Below are 18,900 nucleotides of genomic sequence, written 5' to 3'. Positions count from 1 at the left end.
AATAAACCATAAAATTTAAAAAAAATTATTTATAGAGAGGGGAAATTTTGCAGTTGGAGTATATCCTTTCCATCCAAGTTTTTATATCTTACTAAGAATTTATCTTTCCCCAAACAATATATACTATTGCATTTGTTTTACAATTTCACATAAAAGACATCATATTGTATGCTTCCTTGTTTCCTTTTTCAACATGTATTTTCTCTCTCTACATTTCTTGAGATTTATCTATGTTGATACATATAGATCTAATCATTCATTTTTTTTGAAAACAACTTTATTGAGATATAATTCATGAACCATACAACTCACCTTTTAAAATTCAATGTGTACAATTCAGTAGTTTTTAGTATATTCACAGTCATGCAACCATCACAATTAATTTTAGAATATTTTCATCATCCCTAACCCAAATCATCTCATCTTGTTTATCCATCTATTGGTGAACATTTGGGTGGGTGGCTTCTATAAAATATGTTGCTATGAAGATTCACGTATGGGTTTTGGTGTAGATCTAAGTTTTTTTTTTTTTTAAGATTTTCTTAATTAATTAATTAATTAATTTGAGAGAGAGAGCATGAGACAGAGCGGGGAGGCGGGAGGGGCAGAGGCAGAGGGGAAAGTAGACTCCCACTGAATAGGGCTTGATCCCAGGACCCCAAGATCATGACCTGAGCAGAAGGCAGTTGCTTAACTGACTGAGCCACCCAGGTACCCCTATATCTATGTTCTTATATCCCTTGGGCAGATAGATATGGAGAAGTGGAATTGCTGAACTACCTGGAAAGCCCATCTTTAACATCTTGAGGAATTGCCAAACTGCAACAATCTACATTCCTGCTAGCAATGTATGAGGATCCTAATTTATCCATATCCTTGTCAACGCTTGTGGTTTTCTGTCTGTTTCATTATAGCCATCTGAGTGGGTGGGAAGTATGGTTTTGATTTGTATTTTGCTAGTGACTAATGATGTTAACATCATTTCATGTGCATATTGGCCATTTGTGTATTGAAAAATGTTTATTCAAAACCTCTGCCCATACCCACCATTTGCTTCGATGTGGATGGAACTGGAGGGTATTATGCTGAGTGAAATAAGTCAATCGGAGAAGGACAAACATTATATGGTCTCATTCATTTGGGGAATATAAAAAATAGTGAAAGGGAATAAAGGGGAAAGGAGAAAAAATGAGTGGGAAATATCAGAAGAGGAGACAGAACATGAGAGACTCCTAACTCTGGGAAACAAACTAGGGGTGGTTCTACTAGGGAACTAGGGAGATGGGCAGGGAGTGGGGGGTGACTGGGTGATGGGCACTGAGGGGGGCACTTGATGGGATGAGTACTGGGTGTTATTCTATATGTTGGCAAATTGAACACCAATAAAAAATAAATTTATAAAAAAAACAAAAAAAAACAACAAAAAAAACCCCAAAACCTCTGCCCAGTTTTAAATTGGGTTGCTTGTCTTTATTATTGAGTGGTAGGAATTCCTTATGCACTCTGCATATAAATCTCTTATCAGATATACAATTTGTAAGTATTTCCTCCCATTCTCTTGTTACATTTTTATTTGAGAAAAAGTTATATTTTCACGTTCTTAAAGGTATTCTTTGTAGCACAAAAGTTTTTAGTTTTGATGTAGTCCAATTTATTTTTTTTTCACTTGCACTTTTGGTGTGTGTCTAAAAACCACTGCCTAACTCAGGCTGTGAAGATTTGCTTCTATTTTTTCTAAGAGTTTTATCCTTTAGCTCTTACATTTAGGCCCATGATCCATTTTTAATTAATATTTGTGTATAGTGTGAGGTAAAGTTTCAACTGTGTTCTTTCACAAGTGGCTATTTAGTTGTCCCAGCATAATTTGTTGAAAAGATGATCCTTTTCCCTTTGATTGGCCTCGGCATCTTCATCAAAAATCAACCCACTGTGTTTACTTCTGGACACTTGATGACATTGTAAATGTGAACTGTTTTCTTAATTTCATTTGTGGAATGTTCACTGCTAGAGTATAGATATACAATTGATTGCTCTATGTTGATCTCTCATTCTGCAATCTTACCAAAATAATTTCTTAGTGGTAATAGTGGATTTCTTGTGATTTTTCTATATGCAAGATCCTGTCACCTGAAATTAGAGATAGTTTACTTCTGTCTTTTCAACCTGGACATCTTTTATTACTTTTTCTTGTCTAATTGCCCTGGCTAGAGCCTCCAGCACAATGTCAAATAGAAGTGGCAAGAATAGACATTTTTGTCTGGTTCTTGATCTTAGGAGAAAAGCATCCATTTTTTTCATCAATAAGTATGATGCCAGTTAGTTCTGTGTGTGTGTGTGTGTTTTAGATTTCTTTTATCAAGTTGGAGAAGATCCCTTACATTCCTCGTTTGTTGAGTACTTTTGCCATGAAAGGGTCTTTGATTTTCTAATGCTTTTCTGCATCTGTTGAGATTACCATGTGATTTTTTGGTTTTGATTCTGTTAATGTGGTGTATTACATTAACTGATTTTCAGGTATTAGAAACACCATGCATTCTTGATATAAATCCCACTTAGTCATGGTGTGTAATTATTTTTATATACTGTTGGATTCAATTTGGTAGTGTATTTTTGAGGGCTTTTGCATCTATGTTCATAAGAGATTTTTTTTTTTCTGATGATGTCTTTTTTTTTTTTTTAAGATTTTATTTATTTATTCATGAGAGATACAGAGACAGAGAGAGAGGCAGAGGGAGAAGCAGGCTCCATGCAGGGAGCCCGACATGGGACTTGATCCTGGGACTCCAGGATCATACCCTGGGCTGAAGGCGGTGCCAAACCGCTGAGCCACCTGGGCTGCTCTCTGATGATATCTTTGACTGGTTTTGATATTGAGGTAGTATTGGCTTTACAGAATTAGTTGGGAAATGTTCCCTCCTTTCCTATCTTTGAAAGAGTCTCTGAAGAATTTTTTCTTTTGTTTTGTAGAATTCACCACATAGGCCTGGGCTTTTCTTTGTGGGTAGGTATTTGGTTACTAATTCTCTACTTGTTATAGGTTTGCTCAGATTTCCTGTTTTTCTTGAGTCAGTTTCAGTAGTTGTGTCTTTCTAGGAATTTGTCCATTTCATCTAAGTTGTATAACTTATTGGAAACAATTGTTCATATTATTCTTTTATAATGCTTTTACCTATGTAAGGTTGGTTGTAATGTCCTCTCTTTTATATTTCTGCTTCTACTAATCAGAATCATGTTCCCCTGGATCTAGGTGCCCTTGAAACTCTAACCAGGGCATTGAGGGATATGTTGCTTCAATCAGGGAGAACAAAATAAATACCTATTTTAACTTGCTACTGCCCCAGCCATCATACTTTCAATCCATGGTTTCTCTTTTCTCAGTTCCTTGTCATTCTCATTAACCTGAGGAGGTGGGGGAAGAAGAGGGAGGGGAGGAAGAGGAGAAGGGGAGGAGGAGGTGGAGGGAAAGGAGAAGAAAGGAAGAGAGGAAGAGAAGTGGAAGGGGAGAAGGAAAGGGCGAGAGTAGTGGGGAGACATCTCTTTTCCTTGGTCAATCTAGCTAAATGTTTGTCAATTTTGTTATTTCAAAGAACCAACTTTTCATCTGAAACCAATATAACGTTGTGTGTCAAATATTGTCAAATTAAAAACATTTAAAAAACAAAGAACCGACTTCTGGTTTCACTGATTTCTATTGTTTTTCTATTTCCTCACTCACTTATTTCTTTTAAGAAAAGATTTTATTTATTTATTTGAGAGAGAGAATGAGGGGAGGGGCAGAGAGAGAGAGAGGCAGACTCCCCATGGAACAGAGACCCTGATGCAGGACTCAATCCTGGACTCTGGGATCACCACCTGAGATGAAGGCAGATGTTCAACTGACTGAGCCACCCAGGTGCCCTCTAACTCACTTATTTCTGTACTAATCTTTATTATGTCCTCTGTCTGCTTCATTTGGGTTTAGTTTGCTTCTTTTTCTAATTTCATAAGGTGAAATGAAGTTAGGTTATTGAGATCTTTTTAAATAAAAACATTAGAGCTATACATTTCCCTCCCAGCTCTGCTTCAGCTGCATCCTTTATGTTGTGGTAGGTAGTATTTTTATCTTCAATCATCTCAAAGTAAGTTCTCTCATTTCTTTCCTGATGCCTTCTTGGACCTACTAGTTACTTAGAAGTGTGATGTTTAATTTCCCCCATATTTGTGAATTACCCACATTTCTTTGTTATTTATTTCTAATTTAATACCACTGTGGCTGGAAAACATACTCTGTATCATTTCAATCCTTGTAAGCTTCTTGAAGCTAGCTTATGGGCCAGTGAATGACCTATCTTAGAGAATGTTCCAGGTGTGTGTTTAAGAAGAATGTGTCCTGCTGCTATTGGGTGGAGTGTGCTATAGATGTCTGTTAGATTTAGTTCATTTATGGGGCTGTTCACGTCCTCTCTTTCCTTGTTGATCTCCTGGCTAGTGGTTCTATCCATTATTAAAAGCAGGGAATTAAAATCTGCAACTATTCAGTTAATTGTTCAATTTGACTGTTTTATGTATTATTCCATTGCAAGAATATACCATAATTTATTTACCCGTTTCTCTACTGATGAATATTTAATTTTCCCCAGTGTTTTGCATGGACACTTAGTGCTATTTGTAGTAGGAAACAACAGAAGCAAGCTAGATGCTCATCAGTCAGTACTCCATAATCCTTTTGTGCTATGGATAAACTCTGAAAGGGATGTGGTGACATAAAAACATCCCAAGACATATTGTTTTAAGAAAAGGCAAATTTCAGAATACATACATGAGGTATAATACAAAAAAAGAAAAAATTTGGTCTTGGTCCTGGTTTCTGAACAGAGCTCCTAAGACTCCAGAAATCTTCTGAGTGATGAGTGTCTTTTGTATGGTAATGAGATGACTCTTGGCTAAGGGGCCCCTGAGATAGCTTCCAGAGGGAGCCGGATGCCAGAAAGACCAAGTGGTTAGAGGGTTATGACTTTCAGCCCCACACCCCTACCTCTGGGGAGGGGAGGGAGGCTGGAAATGGAGTTCAGTCATCAAGAGTGAATGATTTAATCAATCATGGCTCTGTAATGAAACCTTGATAAAAATCCTTCAACAGTGGAGTTCAAGGAGCTTCTGAGCTGATGAATAAATCCATGGGGGAGGGCTGGGGGGGCGGAGAGGCTTCCACACCTGGGACACTTCTAGACCCAGTCCCCTGTGCCTCGTCATCTAGCTGCTCATTTGCATCCCTTAAACTATAATAAGTATAGTGTCTTTCTGGGGTGTATGACTCATTTTAGCAAATTACTGAACCTGACAAAGGGTTGTGGGAACCTCGGATTTGTAGTTGCTCAGTGAGGGTATGGGTGGCCCTGGGGACTTGAAACTGTCATCTGAAGCTGGAGCAGGCTCTGTGCAGGGGTAGTGTCTTTTGCTGCCTCTGGAGAATTAGTGTTGGGATTGAATCGAGTTGTTGGACACCAAGTCGGTGTCAGAGAATTGGTTGGTGTGTGGAAAATGATACATATTTGGTGTCAGGAAGAAGACATCACAACACGTATAAAACCACTTATGTAATGCACTACCAAGCAAGACTATAATTACACAGGTGTATGTGTGCACGTGCATGCGTGCAAAAGAGAAGGGAGAGAAGTGCAGGGAAAGGGTCCAGAGAACAGGAAGCAGTGGTTACATCTGGGAAGAGGAGTAAGTTCAGAGGTTAGTGATCAAGGAGGACTTGGACATTATACCGTATTAGTATTTACAGCAAGCCCGTACCAGGGCATTACTTATACAGTTTGGAAGGGGAAAAAAAAGACAAATTAACAAAGATGAAAACCAAATATGGCGCAACATGTAGGCCAACAAATATCCAATGTTTGTTCCCCACTCATGTCTTCTGGGAAGATCACAGCCCTGACAGCTTGTTTGCGCCAAGCAAACCCCCTGGCTAGTCAACTGACCTGACTCACTGAGGACTGGGTCCACAGGCTGAGGTGTCCATATAGGGCCGAAGGGACAGAAGGGCGGTGAGTGTGATTGGGGAACTGAGCCAGAAGGCGGCATGGGGTGAGCAGAGCTGAGTCACAGTGAAGCCAAGGCACAGGCAGCGGGGAGGCTGCGAAGGCAGAGAAGGTGGAGGCAGGCAGTGGAAGCTGGTCTACTGAGGGAAGCCTCAGTGAGAAACCCCGAGGTCCAGAAGAAGCAGCAGAAGAGGTCTATCTCCAGGGCTGGCCCCATACTCCTTGGCCACCTGCACTGCCTGGTCCTTGCTGTGGACCTCTGATAGTCTCCGCATTAATCTGAGCTACTTGAAGTGGGTGTTGGCTTCATGCAGCCTGGAGGACATGAATAACCATACATATTTGCTGTGATGAGCAGCTGATTTGGAGTAAAAACAGAAACCCCAGTCCCCATTCCGTCCAGAGAACTTTGCACAGACAGCCACTGTGGAGGCCGAGAAAGTTAAGGCCATTCCACTTTAAGTTCAGCGTTATCACAAGTACAGCCATCCCAGGCCCCGGTGAATAAAAGCTGAACTTGACCTTACTTCAGTTACAGGAAGTAAACAGCTTACAGCTTAATGTCCTAGAAAGCCCCCTATTAGAATGAGAACAGAGCCCAAGGCAGTGGCAGGAAGCCCCTATTAGAATAAGAACAGAGCTCAATGCCCTTGAAGGCCCCATATCAAAATGTAAACAGAACTTGAGGAATTGCTCCACCCCTTCTGGAGGCCCCCTAGACCAGTCCTTAAAACTAAGCTGAAACCCACCTCGGGGTCCAGGTCCCTGCTCCGCTGTGTCGGGTATACTTGGACCCAAGCTCGAGCTTGTAAATAAACCCTCGTGTGTTTGCATCGGTGTCGACTCCTCGGTGGTTTCTCGGATTCGCGATCTTGGGCACAACACCACAACCCTGCCTCACAGACAAAAGTCCTGACCTCTGCCAGCCCTTTCCCTGATACAGAGTATGGCTACCCGGATCATGTGGTGAGCCTGTGGTTTGCTGTGACATGATCATGCCCACTGCAGCCACTCCCCCAACACAGAGTCAGTACGACCATTTCTACTCATAAAGCAAAATGTACTTACCTAGACTATTTTTAAAAGACTCAGTATCCTAAGCACTCGGTTCAACAAATTTATTGAGCATGTGGCAGCCACTGCTGTGTCTATCCATGTCACTCCCCTCGCCCCCCACTTCCTCCCACTTACAGAATTCTCAGATTTTTCAGGAATCGAGCTGCCTTATACTCCAGGGAGGCCAGGCATCTTCTGAGCTGTGAGGAGCAGATCTTGTTTGGTTTCTACCAGTGGTTTAAGAAGAAGCACGTGAAGTGCTTTGTGACACACACAACCTGTGGCAAGTCTGCAGAGGGGAGTCAGTTCTGGTGCTTTTCCTAGATCTTCAGTAGGGACACAGGAAGGAACACTGTCATCCAGCTTTTGGATACCAGCAGGTGAAGGTGTGTGCACCATGCTGGGAGTTGTGCAGCCATCCTGTGACCTGAGGACTCACCGGAGAATAAAAGCTAATACCCTAAGAGCAGAAAGATGGAAAGAACTTGGGTCCTTGATGTCCTCTCCTGGGTCTTGAATTCATCAACATCAGACCCCTCCCACCACTGAACTGCTTCATATGCAAGATAATCAATGCCCTTCGCCCTGAGCCATTTTAAATTGGATCAACTATTACATGCACCCCAAAGCCTCCTGACTAATGAATGTATCTGCTTCATACAAAGAGTAGCTAAGCACAGTGAACTGAGAACCAGGGGCTTGCAGGCTTATGCTTGTTACCGGGTCAAAGGCATGTACCTAGAAATTAGTTAAATGGCAGCTCAAGGAGGGAGGCAAGCAGGTGTGGATGGAGCAGAGAAGCATTTCTGGCCGCCCTTCACAGACACAGAAGGCTGTGCCAGGCACTTGTGAGACTTGTTATGTGCATGCCCAGTGCAAGAGAAACACCTCTTCCAGGGACCGGACTGGCCTGTCAGTGGCCTCTGCTGGGAAGAAGGAAAATGAAAACAAAGCAGGAAATGAGTAGAGCCAAGCTTTTACTCCACTAAGCGGAAATGAAGGGGACCCTCCTACTTTATATGCAAGGAAACGACAGAGCCTCCATCTAGTGTCCGTCTGCTCCATCACTCATACCCCAGTTGCTTTGCAAACACTGGTCAAGTCAAACTTGTGAGAACTGCCTACTTTGGTGGTGAGCGTCCTGCGCCGCGGGGCCATTCACTGGATGCCATCGCCTCCACCACCAGCTGAGGGAGGGTGAGCACCTGCCAGCGCCGAGCACTGTCCCACCACGAGCAGGGACTCGGAGGCGTTTCTCACACAGTCCCTGTCCTTGGGAGGCACCTGCAGTTCGCTGATGAGAGCTGGCCATCAGCACAGACAGCTGCGGAAGGTCATGAGGAGGGCCGCAGAAGAGAAAGGACAGAGTACCCCCCGGGATGAGATGCTACCATGTGCCGCGTGATGCACCTGTCACCTACTGTCATTGTCACAGCAACCCAGAGAGGGGGTGGGATTGTCCCTGTTTTATAGACATGTCGTCTGGGCTGAATGGTGTCCTCCCAGATTAGGAACCATGACCCAGCCGGCCTGTTCCCACTCAAGGGCCAAAGACCAAGGTGAGCAGTGACTCACCTCCCGGCATCTCGGAGGGGCTGAAATGAACTTTGGGATCAGAAGAGAGGTTGACTTGACCTGGTAGGCAGTGCACACACCCAGGCTCCCCTCCTCCGTGTGATCTCTAGAGAAACCACCTGATAGGTCAGGAGGCTTGTGTAAGGACGGTCCTTGGGGGCAGTGGCAGCGTGCATCCGAGCCCGAGCCCCCCGAGCCCGAGGAAGCACACCAATGTCCTGAGGGAAGAAGGAGGATAAGCAACGTGTGCCTCCAGGGCCACCACTTGCTACAGCAGTGCAGCGAGGAGGAGAAGCCTGCCCCCATCCTCGTGGATAAACCTGGGAATGTGGCGCCGAGCACAGCAGCCGGTCACGGAGCACACACGATAGGACACTGTATGTCTCTAAAACACACGACTAACCTATGCTCTTAAGGATATACAGCAAAATATACGCTGAGGGGTGAGTAACTGATAAAAACCAGGAATGGTGGCTCCCCTGGTGAGGGCGGCACAGTGGCTGTGATGCCCAGGGACACCCTGGAAACTCTGGTGACACAGTGTCCACTGTATTACTGTCTCACAGACACACACAGATGTAACGCACTAAGTATTTCATGGGCAAAAACTATGGATAGTGTAGCTAGCCTCGAAGAGAAAACCATTTTGGACACAATTTCAGATGTATTTCCTCCCCCACACACTTGGCTGTGACTCCGCCTAACTCAGCCTGGTCTTCTGGGATCAATCTGGCAACCGGTGTCCAGCTCGGGGCAGTTTCCTTGGAAACAATTTGCCCAGGTTCGCGCCCACAGACACCGAGGTGCTGACAGTCTACAGAGCTGGATGATCGTGTCCCCCCGCCCCCCACGGTCAGCTGTGCCCCAACCCCCAGCAGGGGCCTGCATCCACTCTTGAGTCACACCCTAGGTCATGTGAGCCTTCTTACAAACAATGGGAAATGCAAGGTCAAGGCTCCTGAGCCAGGTTCTACAGGAAGGGCCATTTTGCCCAGCTTTTTTTTTTTTTTTTTAATATTTTATTTATTTATGATAGACATAGAGAGAGAGAGAGAGAGAGAGGCAGAGACACAGGCAGAGGGAGAAGCAGGCTCCATGCCGGGAGCCCGACGCGGGACTCGATCCCGGGACTCCAGAACCACACCCTGGGCCAAAGGCGGGCGCCAAACCGCTGAGCCACCCAGGGATCCCCCTTGCCCAGCTTTTTACATGATAGTGAGATGACCTGCCTGTGGACAAACCCCTTAGCAGCTCCTGGTCTCACTCGCCTCCCTCACTGAGAAACATTTGCAGTATTAATGTTCATTTACCAATGAAATCTAGCATCTTTGTCTTTTTTTTTTAAGATTTCAATTATTTATTTGAGAGAGAGAGAGAATGAGTGGGACATGGGAGAGGGAGAAGCAGACTCCCCGCTGAGCAGGGAGCCCAATGGCAGGGCTCGATCCCAGGATTACGACCTGAGCCAACGGCAGACACTTCACTGACTGAGCCACCCAGGAACCCTCAACGTCTTTATCTTGACCCCGAGGCCCTGTAGGGTTTGCCTCCTGCTGACTCGTGGAGTCTCATCTTGACTGAATCCTCTGCTCTTCACCAAATCCGCACACTTCACTGATCTCCACACCTCCCTCTGCCTTGAACTTCCCCACACCACTCCCCTGTCAAGTCTTAGGTAAGCCTCACTTACTGTTTATTTATTTATTTTTTTTTAAATACACCTGAGATAACATAAGCAAAGTACCTGGCATGTGGTTGGTGCTCAGCAGACAGCGGCCGCTGTCCCGTTATGGAGGTCTGACTCTTGCTCCTCCGGGCTGGTGCCTATCCTTCCCTGAGCCAGTCTTCCTCTGGATCTAGAGCTGCGAAGGCCGGAATCTATAAAAGGAAAGATAATCTGACTTGGCACAAGGGTAGAGGTTGGAGAGAGAACCATTCTACTATCAGAGTGATGCCCTGCTTTGGAAGAAAAGGTCGAAAAATCCCAAGACACCCTTCTCTCCAGGTGACAGTGACACAGTGGACCATGGCCAGGAGCTGCTGGGGAGAAGGGTTCTGTTGCAGCCCATGGCCAGCCTGGAAGGCCACTGGCTACAGGACCTGAGACCTCTGGGCCCAGAGAACAGGGCAGATGGTAGCCTTGGGGTTAGTCCTGGCTAGGGTGGAGGTCTTCACAAAGTCTTCATTAGGACTGTTTGCAGAGTGGAGATGTTCTAATCAGCTACTAATTCATTAGGTCAAAAGCGGCAAACCACATTCCTGAACCCAGAAGAGTTCCCTTCACTGTGAATTATGTTTTCAGCCCCCGGCATGCCATGAGTTTGGGCAGGAACACACCATGGCATGCACTGTAATTTCCCCAAGGTGGTGTTCCTTATAGTGACTGACAAGGCTGTCGTGAATGCCCAGGGTGGCCACTCCAGGAGCCGGGGGGAGGAAGGCCAACGGATGTGGAAAGATGAGGCACAACCCCTGAGAAGGTGAGAGGGTGCCCGACACTGGGCCTGACACCTGTCCCGACAGCTGCTGGGATCCTTGTGGTGGGGGCTTCAGGCAGCTGCTCCATGACCAGCCACTCTTACTCGGCAGTGACAGGGACCCTGGGACATCACTGTTTAATCAGGAACTTGCTTGGTTTCAGCTTTGAGAATTAATCACAGGTGACACCAGATCTCCCAGGGCTGATAGAAGCTGCTCTTGTCGGGTGTCAGCTTGGATCGGAGTGAGCTGTCACAGGCCCTCTGCCCCGGGGAGGTGGCAGTGACATGCTTCTCTGGAGGACACCATCTCCTTTGTCTCCTCATGGCCTCCTTGCTCCGTGGTCAGGACAGGAACAGCTGTACTGCTGCCCTGCACTGCGAGTGAGGGCTGGAGAAGCAGGTGATTGCAGGGCCAAGTGCCTCAGCAAAGACCAGCAGGCAGTCCAGAGGCCAACGAGCAAAGGCAAAGGAAAATTATACTTTTCTGCATTTGCAAGAGAACACGCATTTCTTTCATCATCAGAAGAAAAGGCTTTTACAAAATTAATTGTAAGAAAGATTCTAATGATGAGAAAGGAAAAACAGATTTGCACAGGGTTGTACAACTACCCAACATGTCAACATAGTTTAGAAAAACTGAGACACAAGACAACCAATAATGAGGGTGAACTTTCTATTTCTGCTATTAGAATTTTGATTACACCCTCAAGGACTTGGTCATAAGGTTGGGAAAACTTATAGGATATGTCTCTAGAGAGATTAGCTTATTGGTATAACATTCAACTGGCTAAAACATCATCCCTGGTCCTTACAGATTATTTACTATGTACCAGGCACTTGCTAAGCGTAAATGATAAACCTCAAAACTCTCTGAGATAGGTGTTATTATTATTATTATTGCTATCATCATCACCACCATTTTATAGTCAAGAAAACCAAACCTGGGAGAGGTTCAAAGTCATGTAATTAGTACAGAAGTCAGGATTTAGACCCAAGTTTCTCTGACTTAACTCCTATTTCCATACAGCCCCTAGAATCGCTTTCTAAAAAATAAGAACTTTTAGAAGAATTATAACCAGAAAGTGTATGTACATACACACCTTAAAATAGCATTTTTACACACAAACTTAAGACAGAATGAAAACTGAGTTCTAAGATGGCAGCTATGGGTTCAGGGTTAAAAAGAATAACTATTGCTTCTCAAAAGAGGAATCAACTGCTTAGTGAGTTATTAGTATTTATTCAAACACAGTTGGTGCCCATTCGCCCTACAGTGAAGCTGTTTAATCAACAAGCAGAACTTGTACACACTGCTTTTGTCGCCTCTACTTAGGAATAAACAGAGAGCCAAGGATCACTGGATGTTTCAGGAAAGTCTTTATGTGAAAGAAAGAGATCAAAAGAGACAAATTGATACAAAGAACTTGCAGGAAGCAGACAATGAAGAATAAAAGAAAACTTAAGAAAAAACCCCACAACCTGGTAATTAAAATCCACTGAAATGAAATAAGATATTGCATCTATAAGACAATAGTAGGATGCTATGAAAAAGGAACAAAGAACAAGAAAGAGTTCTTGGCAATTAAAATAAAGTATCAGAAATGTATCAATAGAAAGTTTGGAAGACAAAGTTGAGGAACTCTTCCAAAAAGTTAATAAAAAGTTAAGGAGAAGAAAGACAAGAAATAGTGGGGAAAATGAGGTTAATTTAGCTCTAATATCCAAAAAACCAGAAATCCTGTAAAGAAAGTGCAGAGGTTGTTTCCTTTCTTGTCTAGCTTTTGGGCTAGAAATTATCAGAGAAATAATATTAGAGGATTCTCTAGATGTAAGCACATGTGTCTTCAGATTTAAATGGCCTTTCAGGTGCTCAGTACAATCAATGGAAAAAGAATCTTCTCAGAACATCCTTGTGAAATTTTAGGTGATCATGAAATAAGAGAAGACCCCAATAGCTTCCAGAGAGGAAACATCAGGTCATATGCAAAGGACAGAAGTAACTTTGGCATTCGACCTTTCAATAGCAATACTGGAAGCTGGGAGACAATGAAGCAATGCCTTCAATTTTTTTATGGAAAATACTTTTTAACCTAGAATTCTGTTACATCCCCCACCCCGAAACCATTAGGCATGAATATAGAATGATATTATTTTCAGAAAGCCAAATACTCTAAACATTTATTTCCCAGGTACGCTTTCTTAGGAAGCTACTAGAGGATATGCTCCAGTTAAAGTGAAGGAATAAAACAATAAAGAGGAAGGTATGGAGCTCAGGAGACAGAAAATTTAATTGGACAAAGCATCAAGGAAAGTTCCAGAATGAAAGAGATGTGACAAAAAGGAGCTGGCCAAGATTATGGCAGGATCACAGAAGGTCCACTAGAGGGAGGTAGGCAGGGGAAAAGTGAGATAATCTTCTGATATAGTTCATAATTTAGGAAATAAATTATGTCACAGGCAGGTGACAGGACTGTGAATTGGATGGAAATATAATGAAGGATAGGCACATAAAAAAACCTCAACAAATAAAAAAAAAAGGCAATATTAACTCTAGGAAAAAAACAAAAGGTAAGAAAGGAAATAATCACAGCATACTCAACATAAACAATATTTCCCTAGTGAAAATAATGTAACACATGAAACTGCTCTAAATATATTGAGAGAATGGAGGAAGGAGAGATGCATGGAGTGGGGTGCTCAGAAAAGAGGGCTAATGAGATCTGCCTAAGAAGATCTCAATAAATAATGCCTTAAAGTGGATATATCACCAATAACTTAGAAATATGGAGGTAAATAACAGAAAAAAGCAAAGATGAAGAAGAGTTAGAAGTGGTTGCCTCTGGGGATCAGGGCTGGGGTGATGGCTAGACTAGGAACTGATGTTTTTATTACAAGCCTACTTTGCATTTCAACTCTGCATGACATAGATTATCTTGGTAAAAAAATGAACAAAAATTAACATATGTCAATAGTTGGAAATAGGGACAATGCATTCAAGTATAAAGAATCAAACAGTTACCTCCATTCTGTGCACTTAACATATTCTACCTTTTGTAGTGCTTGTCAGACAGCTCACCTCTTCATAAACCATAAAAGTGCTGCCTGTGTGCTGGGCACTTCACAGATGTCACCTTGCTTCACAGGAGCTCAATTACGTAGGTTTTACTATTCTAGGTTTTATTATTCCTACTTTATGAGAAGGAGGTGGATCAGAGAGTTAAATAATGGGGGTGAGATCCCACAGCCACTAAGTGGCAGAGTGGAGATTCCAACTCAGCCCTCACTGACTCCAACTGATCTGATCTTAATTAAACTAGCAATCCACAACTAACATTTATTAAGCATAATATTCAATCTAATCAATTAGATTCCTTGCTTCCTAGGCTCTATATCTTTCTCTTTATGGGTTTATTCCTTCATTTTGCAGGAGCATATCCTCTAATTGCTGTCCATGAAAATGTACACGGTAGTAGCTACAGGTAGACACTGTGCTAAATGCTCCGTGGATGATCTCATTTCAAACAACAGCCCTATAAGGTATATGCCAATATCCTCGTTTTAGAGAAGAGATGCTCAGGGAGGTTCAGCTGCCTGCCACAGAGTCTGTCTCATGTCCCATAGAACTTATCATGGGGACTTACTCTTAGCTGCTCAATATATATTTGTTGGGTGAATAAATAAAAATCAAATCCTAAATAAAATAAACAATAAGGCTGTTATTATTTCAAATAATAGTGTCCAGCCTTTTGGGAAAGAGCTGTTTGTGGGACAGATACCTCTTCTCTCCAAGAGCTGCCCTGGGGGCAAAAGCTCTGGAACCAGAAAGGGGTCAGCAGTCAGTCAGATAAAAGCATCTCTGGTTAATTGATTTGCTGGATGATTGGAGTGAGAGGCTTGAGATGGAAGGTTTAATTATTCCAAAGAAACCTCCATTTAATTGAAAAGACTTCTGGCAAAAAAAAAAAGGGGGGGGGGAGATTATTTAAAAGGATGATCTATTGCCTGTGAAGAAGGACCGGAGACACTGGTGCAGCCATCTATGTGTTCATGGCCCTGGAAATGAAGCTTTATGGACCAGGACCAGAACCTCCCTTCCTGTGGGCCCCGTTCCCCCAATCCTCATTCCTATAAAAAGGACACATAGAGAAACAGCTAGAAAATCCCCCCTGCAGGATTTTTCCCTGGGATCTCAGTTAACTTCTTAACCTATCTCCTTCAGCACATTCAACCGAAACACAGAGATGATAGTATTTCCCATCAATTACCATGTGTGCAGCAATCAGCACAGTTTCCCTGATACATATTTTGAAAGCAGCAATTAACGTTTTAAATTCACAGGGGAGTGGCAGACACTGCTGGCTGCCGACCTAACATCCATTCTCTCTTGGCAATTAATAGAGTCCCAATTTTGTGTGGAGCATTACTATGCCCATCGGAAACCGTGCTTGCAGCCTCTCTTGCAGCTACAGATGGCTATGTGACACAATTCTGACCACTGAGATGGAAGTGGAAGTTTCTGGAGACATTTAGAAGGGCTCTGTAGAGAGGTGGGGGCAGAATCAGGGGAGAGGAGCCTTTTATTTGTCTCTGTCTTCCTACCTGGAATGTGCACGCGATGCCCTGCCACAGAGCAGCTATCTTGTGACCATGAAGACAAAGGTCTAAGTGTGGCCGAGTAGGATGCCACAAGCACTTTGGGCCCAAGCTTAACCTTCAAATTCTTGGTTCATGAGAAGAATAAAATCCCTAACGTGTAAAGTTCCGATTTTGTTTCAAACAGATAAGATCCAAGCCTTCTAAGAAAATCATAATGGTCTCAGCTCCAGACTTCTGAGTCTCACAATCTGAGAAACTGCTTTTTCTATTTGTGCAGTTTCTTTTTTTCTGGATCCAAAACCAGAATGAGCAAGAGATCAGTAAGGACTGAGTACTGCCCATGTAGAGTGTCCCCCAAGGGGTCGGCAGATGGACAGGAGCTAAGGCACAGCCCAGGAAATGGAACAAACAGATGACATTCCTGGCTTGCAGCGCAAGAGCAGGGCAGTTTATCTCACCTGCCTGCTGCGGTCCTGCCTCAGATCCCAAACTGTGCCCCTCATTTTCATGTTTCCAGCCTCTGCCGCGTCCATGGGAATCTCTCCTCTCTCATTCAGCCCTCATTCTTCTACAGGAGCCCACCCTCCCCTCCCCACCCGCCCCAGCTCCCCCGACAGCCAAGCATCCTAGGCACCACCTGTTTGTCAACCCAGAGCACCCCCAACCCCTCCCCAACCGTCTCCTCAAGGACCAGGCCACCTGTAACTGTACCTGGAGCTCCTCAAGGCACTCCACTCACTGATTTTCAGGTGACCTGGGCAAAAGGCCAATGGTTTCTGTGGGATAAAAATATCTCAACCTGGTATCTTTTAGGAAGGGTGGAGGCATCAGTAGAGGTCAGCGTTGGGGGGCAGTGGGGAGCAAGGCACATCAACTGAAGTGAGACCAGGGGCGTGGCAAGCGTTAAGCCCTCCACCAGCCCCAGGCCTGTCACACATCCCGGCTTCTATGGCAGCTTCCCACGGGCACGGCAGCAAAGAACTTTGGAAGGGCACACACCTCTTGCATTACCAAAGGATACTTCTCCCTTCCAGCTCTTGCTTTTCTACCATGACTGCAGAGAAGCTTTAGAAAAAAGCACAATTAGGAATGACAGATTTAAATTGTCCTGAAATGCATATCAATTTATCACATTGGCTCTTTATGAGCATTCGCTCCATCTGGATTCCAGAGCCGTGCACACGGCAAACTGACAGCTCCCATGGTCCGGGAGCCACGGCTGGACCACTTGGCCAAATCCGTGAAGTGTTGTCTTGCTACGGGGGCTGGCCAGCGGGGGAGCCTTGGCCTTGTGATAATGACATACAGCTCTGTCCTGCGCTGGCCTTAGAAGCCTGGTCAGCACACCGTCATTGCCACGGGGTCTGTTATGTCACAGGGACCACCAGTTGATTCCAGTTCAGGAGCGCTTTGTACTTTCAAAGATGGACCCTTTGCTTCATCTGGGTGTGCAATTCTTTTCCATTAGCATACTCTTGATTGTTTGGCTCCTCTTTTGTTATTTGGGTTGGGAGAAACTTGGGAGAGTCCACGGTCCCCCTCTGAAGACTTCATGCCAAGATCGGGTTTGCAGTTGTGCTAACGTGTGGTGGATTTTCAATAAAGATTTGCTGAAGCAACAGTTCTAATGACCCAAGGTATTATGATAAGAACATTCCATTGTTGCAGCACTGTATTCCGTAGTCGGCTAGCCAAGAAGGACTTGGTGACAGCTGGCAGTATGTGGTGGCCACCCTGCTGGACCTCTCCCCATGGAACCTAGGTCCCTGCTGTGGAAAGGATCCACGTTCCTGTGCTTTCCATCCGGTTTTGCCATTGCTCATTTGCACGCCTGCTGTGATTCCTTGAGAGGGCTTGTATTGTGCTCATTTGTGAGTCTGCAGCACACTGCCGGCACGCAGGGTGCTCTCCCTCCATAGGGCTGCCCAGCAAGTGATCAAACAGGTCTCCTCCCAGAGTCTGACCTTGACGCTTGGGGTTTCCACTACCCAAAAGTGGGACACAGAGTGTGCATTCTGGTGCAGGAATCTTAGGGAGATGTAATTCTAGCAGAATTACAAGAGAAGTGGAAGGAAACCATGAGTTACTTTTTGATTTGGGGAACGAGGAGGTGGTTTGGAAGAAATTGGCCATAGGAAAGGCACAGCCCCAAAGTGGACCCTTAACAAGCAGAATCCTGCACCTGGGGCTGGCGTGTGAGTGTGTGGGGTGAGAATCTTCTGAGTGAAAAGGCTCGGCCCTTGCATTTCATGGAAAAGGTCACTAGCGTCATCAGGTAAGAGCCTTACTCGAACAGCAGCCAGGAACAAGCCTGGAAGGTTCTGTGGGAGCCACATCCAGGCCTTAAATCTTTCCCCTTTACCTCCTCCTGGTGTCCTGTGGCTGGCACTGCAACCCCGGGGAGGGGGGAGCACAAGCCCAGGTTAGGATGGCAGAGGGGGTGGGGCTGGAGGTGAGGAAGCATCTGGGTTCATGGGAACAAGAGGTAGGGAGGGAGATGGGCTGGGGACAAAGAGGAAGGAGGAAGGCCAGGGAGGCTGCAGGAGGCTGTACTGGCAGGTGAGCCTGGGCCCAGAGAATGCAGCTCAGAGGCGCAGCGCGGGGATCTAACAGGGGGAATGTAGAAGGGGCTGCTGGGCCACTCTGCCGCTCAGATGGACTTATCTCCAGGGCCCGGGGCTGGCCCGCAGCCTCAGAGCATCCTTTGAGGCCCCAGCAGCAAGGAGCACTGGGCTCTCTCTTCTGCATTTATGAGGCCCACCGAAAACATAGTCCGAACCCATGTGGTAAACAACTGAAAATGCATTTGCGGCCATGGGGCTGTCTGTTTTGTGAAATATCATGAGAACTGGCAAATCAGTGACACTTCTGAACATGTTCCCACATGTTTGAAAATAACTCTGCCGATGACTTCAATCAGGGAGCAGACTGGTATCTAGAAGAATGCAGATTTCGGGTTTCCTACTGTGGAAGCAGAGAGGTAGTGCTGGGGGTGGGCTGTCTCTGCCTCTAGCTCTTATTGATGCTTCCACCGCGGTCTGAGCATACACCAAGTGAAATCAGGGAGTCCCCTCTGATGGAGGAGGGCAGCCCCTAAGAGATGTGAGGCTCTGGCTTTCGTGGGGCTGCAGGGACTCCCAGAGACTTCTTCTCTAAAGGCCTCTGGG

General features: G+C 45.0%; 1 protein-coding gene across 6 annotated transcripts in view; it reads right to left on the bottom strand.

Annotated features, from left to right (window-relative positions):
- Positions 1-18,900, bottom strand: part of CARD11 (caspase recruitment domain family member 11) — a 126,397-nt gene that overhangs the window by 33,052 nt on the left and 74,445 nt on the right. For 5 of the 6 annotated variants that reach the window (XM_038539600.1, XM_038539598.1, XM_038539602.1 and 2 more), the window contains one exon: positions 10,402-10,535. In XM_038539600.1, the coding sequence (XP_038395528.1) occupies positions 10,402-10,408 (7 nt within the window). In that variant the 5' untranslated portion in view covers positions 10,409-10,535. Of the gene's footprint in view, positions 1-10,401; positions 10,536-16,732; positions 17,327-18,900 lie in introns of those variants that run through there. The other variant, XM_038539601.1, reaches the window with a different exon arrangement.

Source organism: Canis lupus, chromosome 6, assembly GCF_011100685.1.
Source record: "Canis lupus familiaris isolate Mischka breed German Shepherd chromosome 6, alternate assembly UU_Cfam_GSD_1.0, whole genome shotgun sequence".
Classification (NCBI taxonomy): Eukaryota; Metazoa; Chordata; class Mammalia; order Carnivora; family Canidae; genus Canis; species Canis lupus.
Note: the sequence above shows the minus strand (reverse complement) of the source record. Positions and strands in the feature narration are given on the sequence as shown.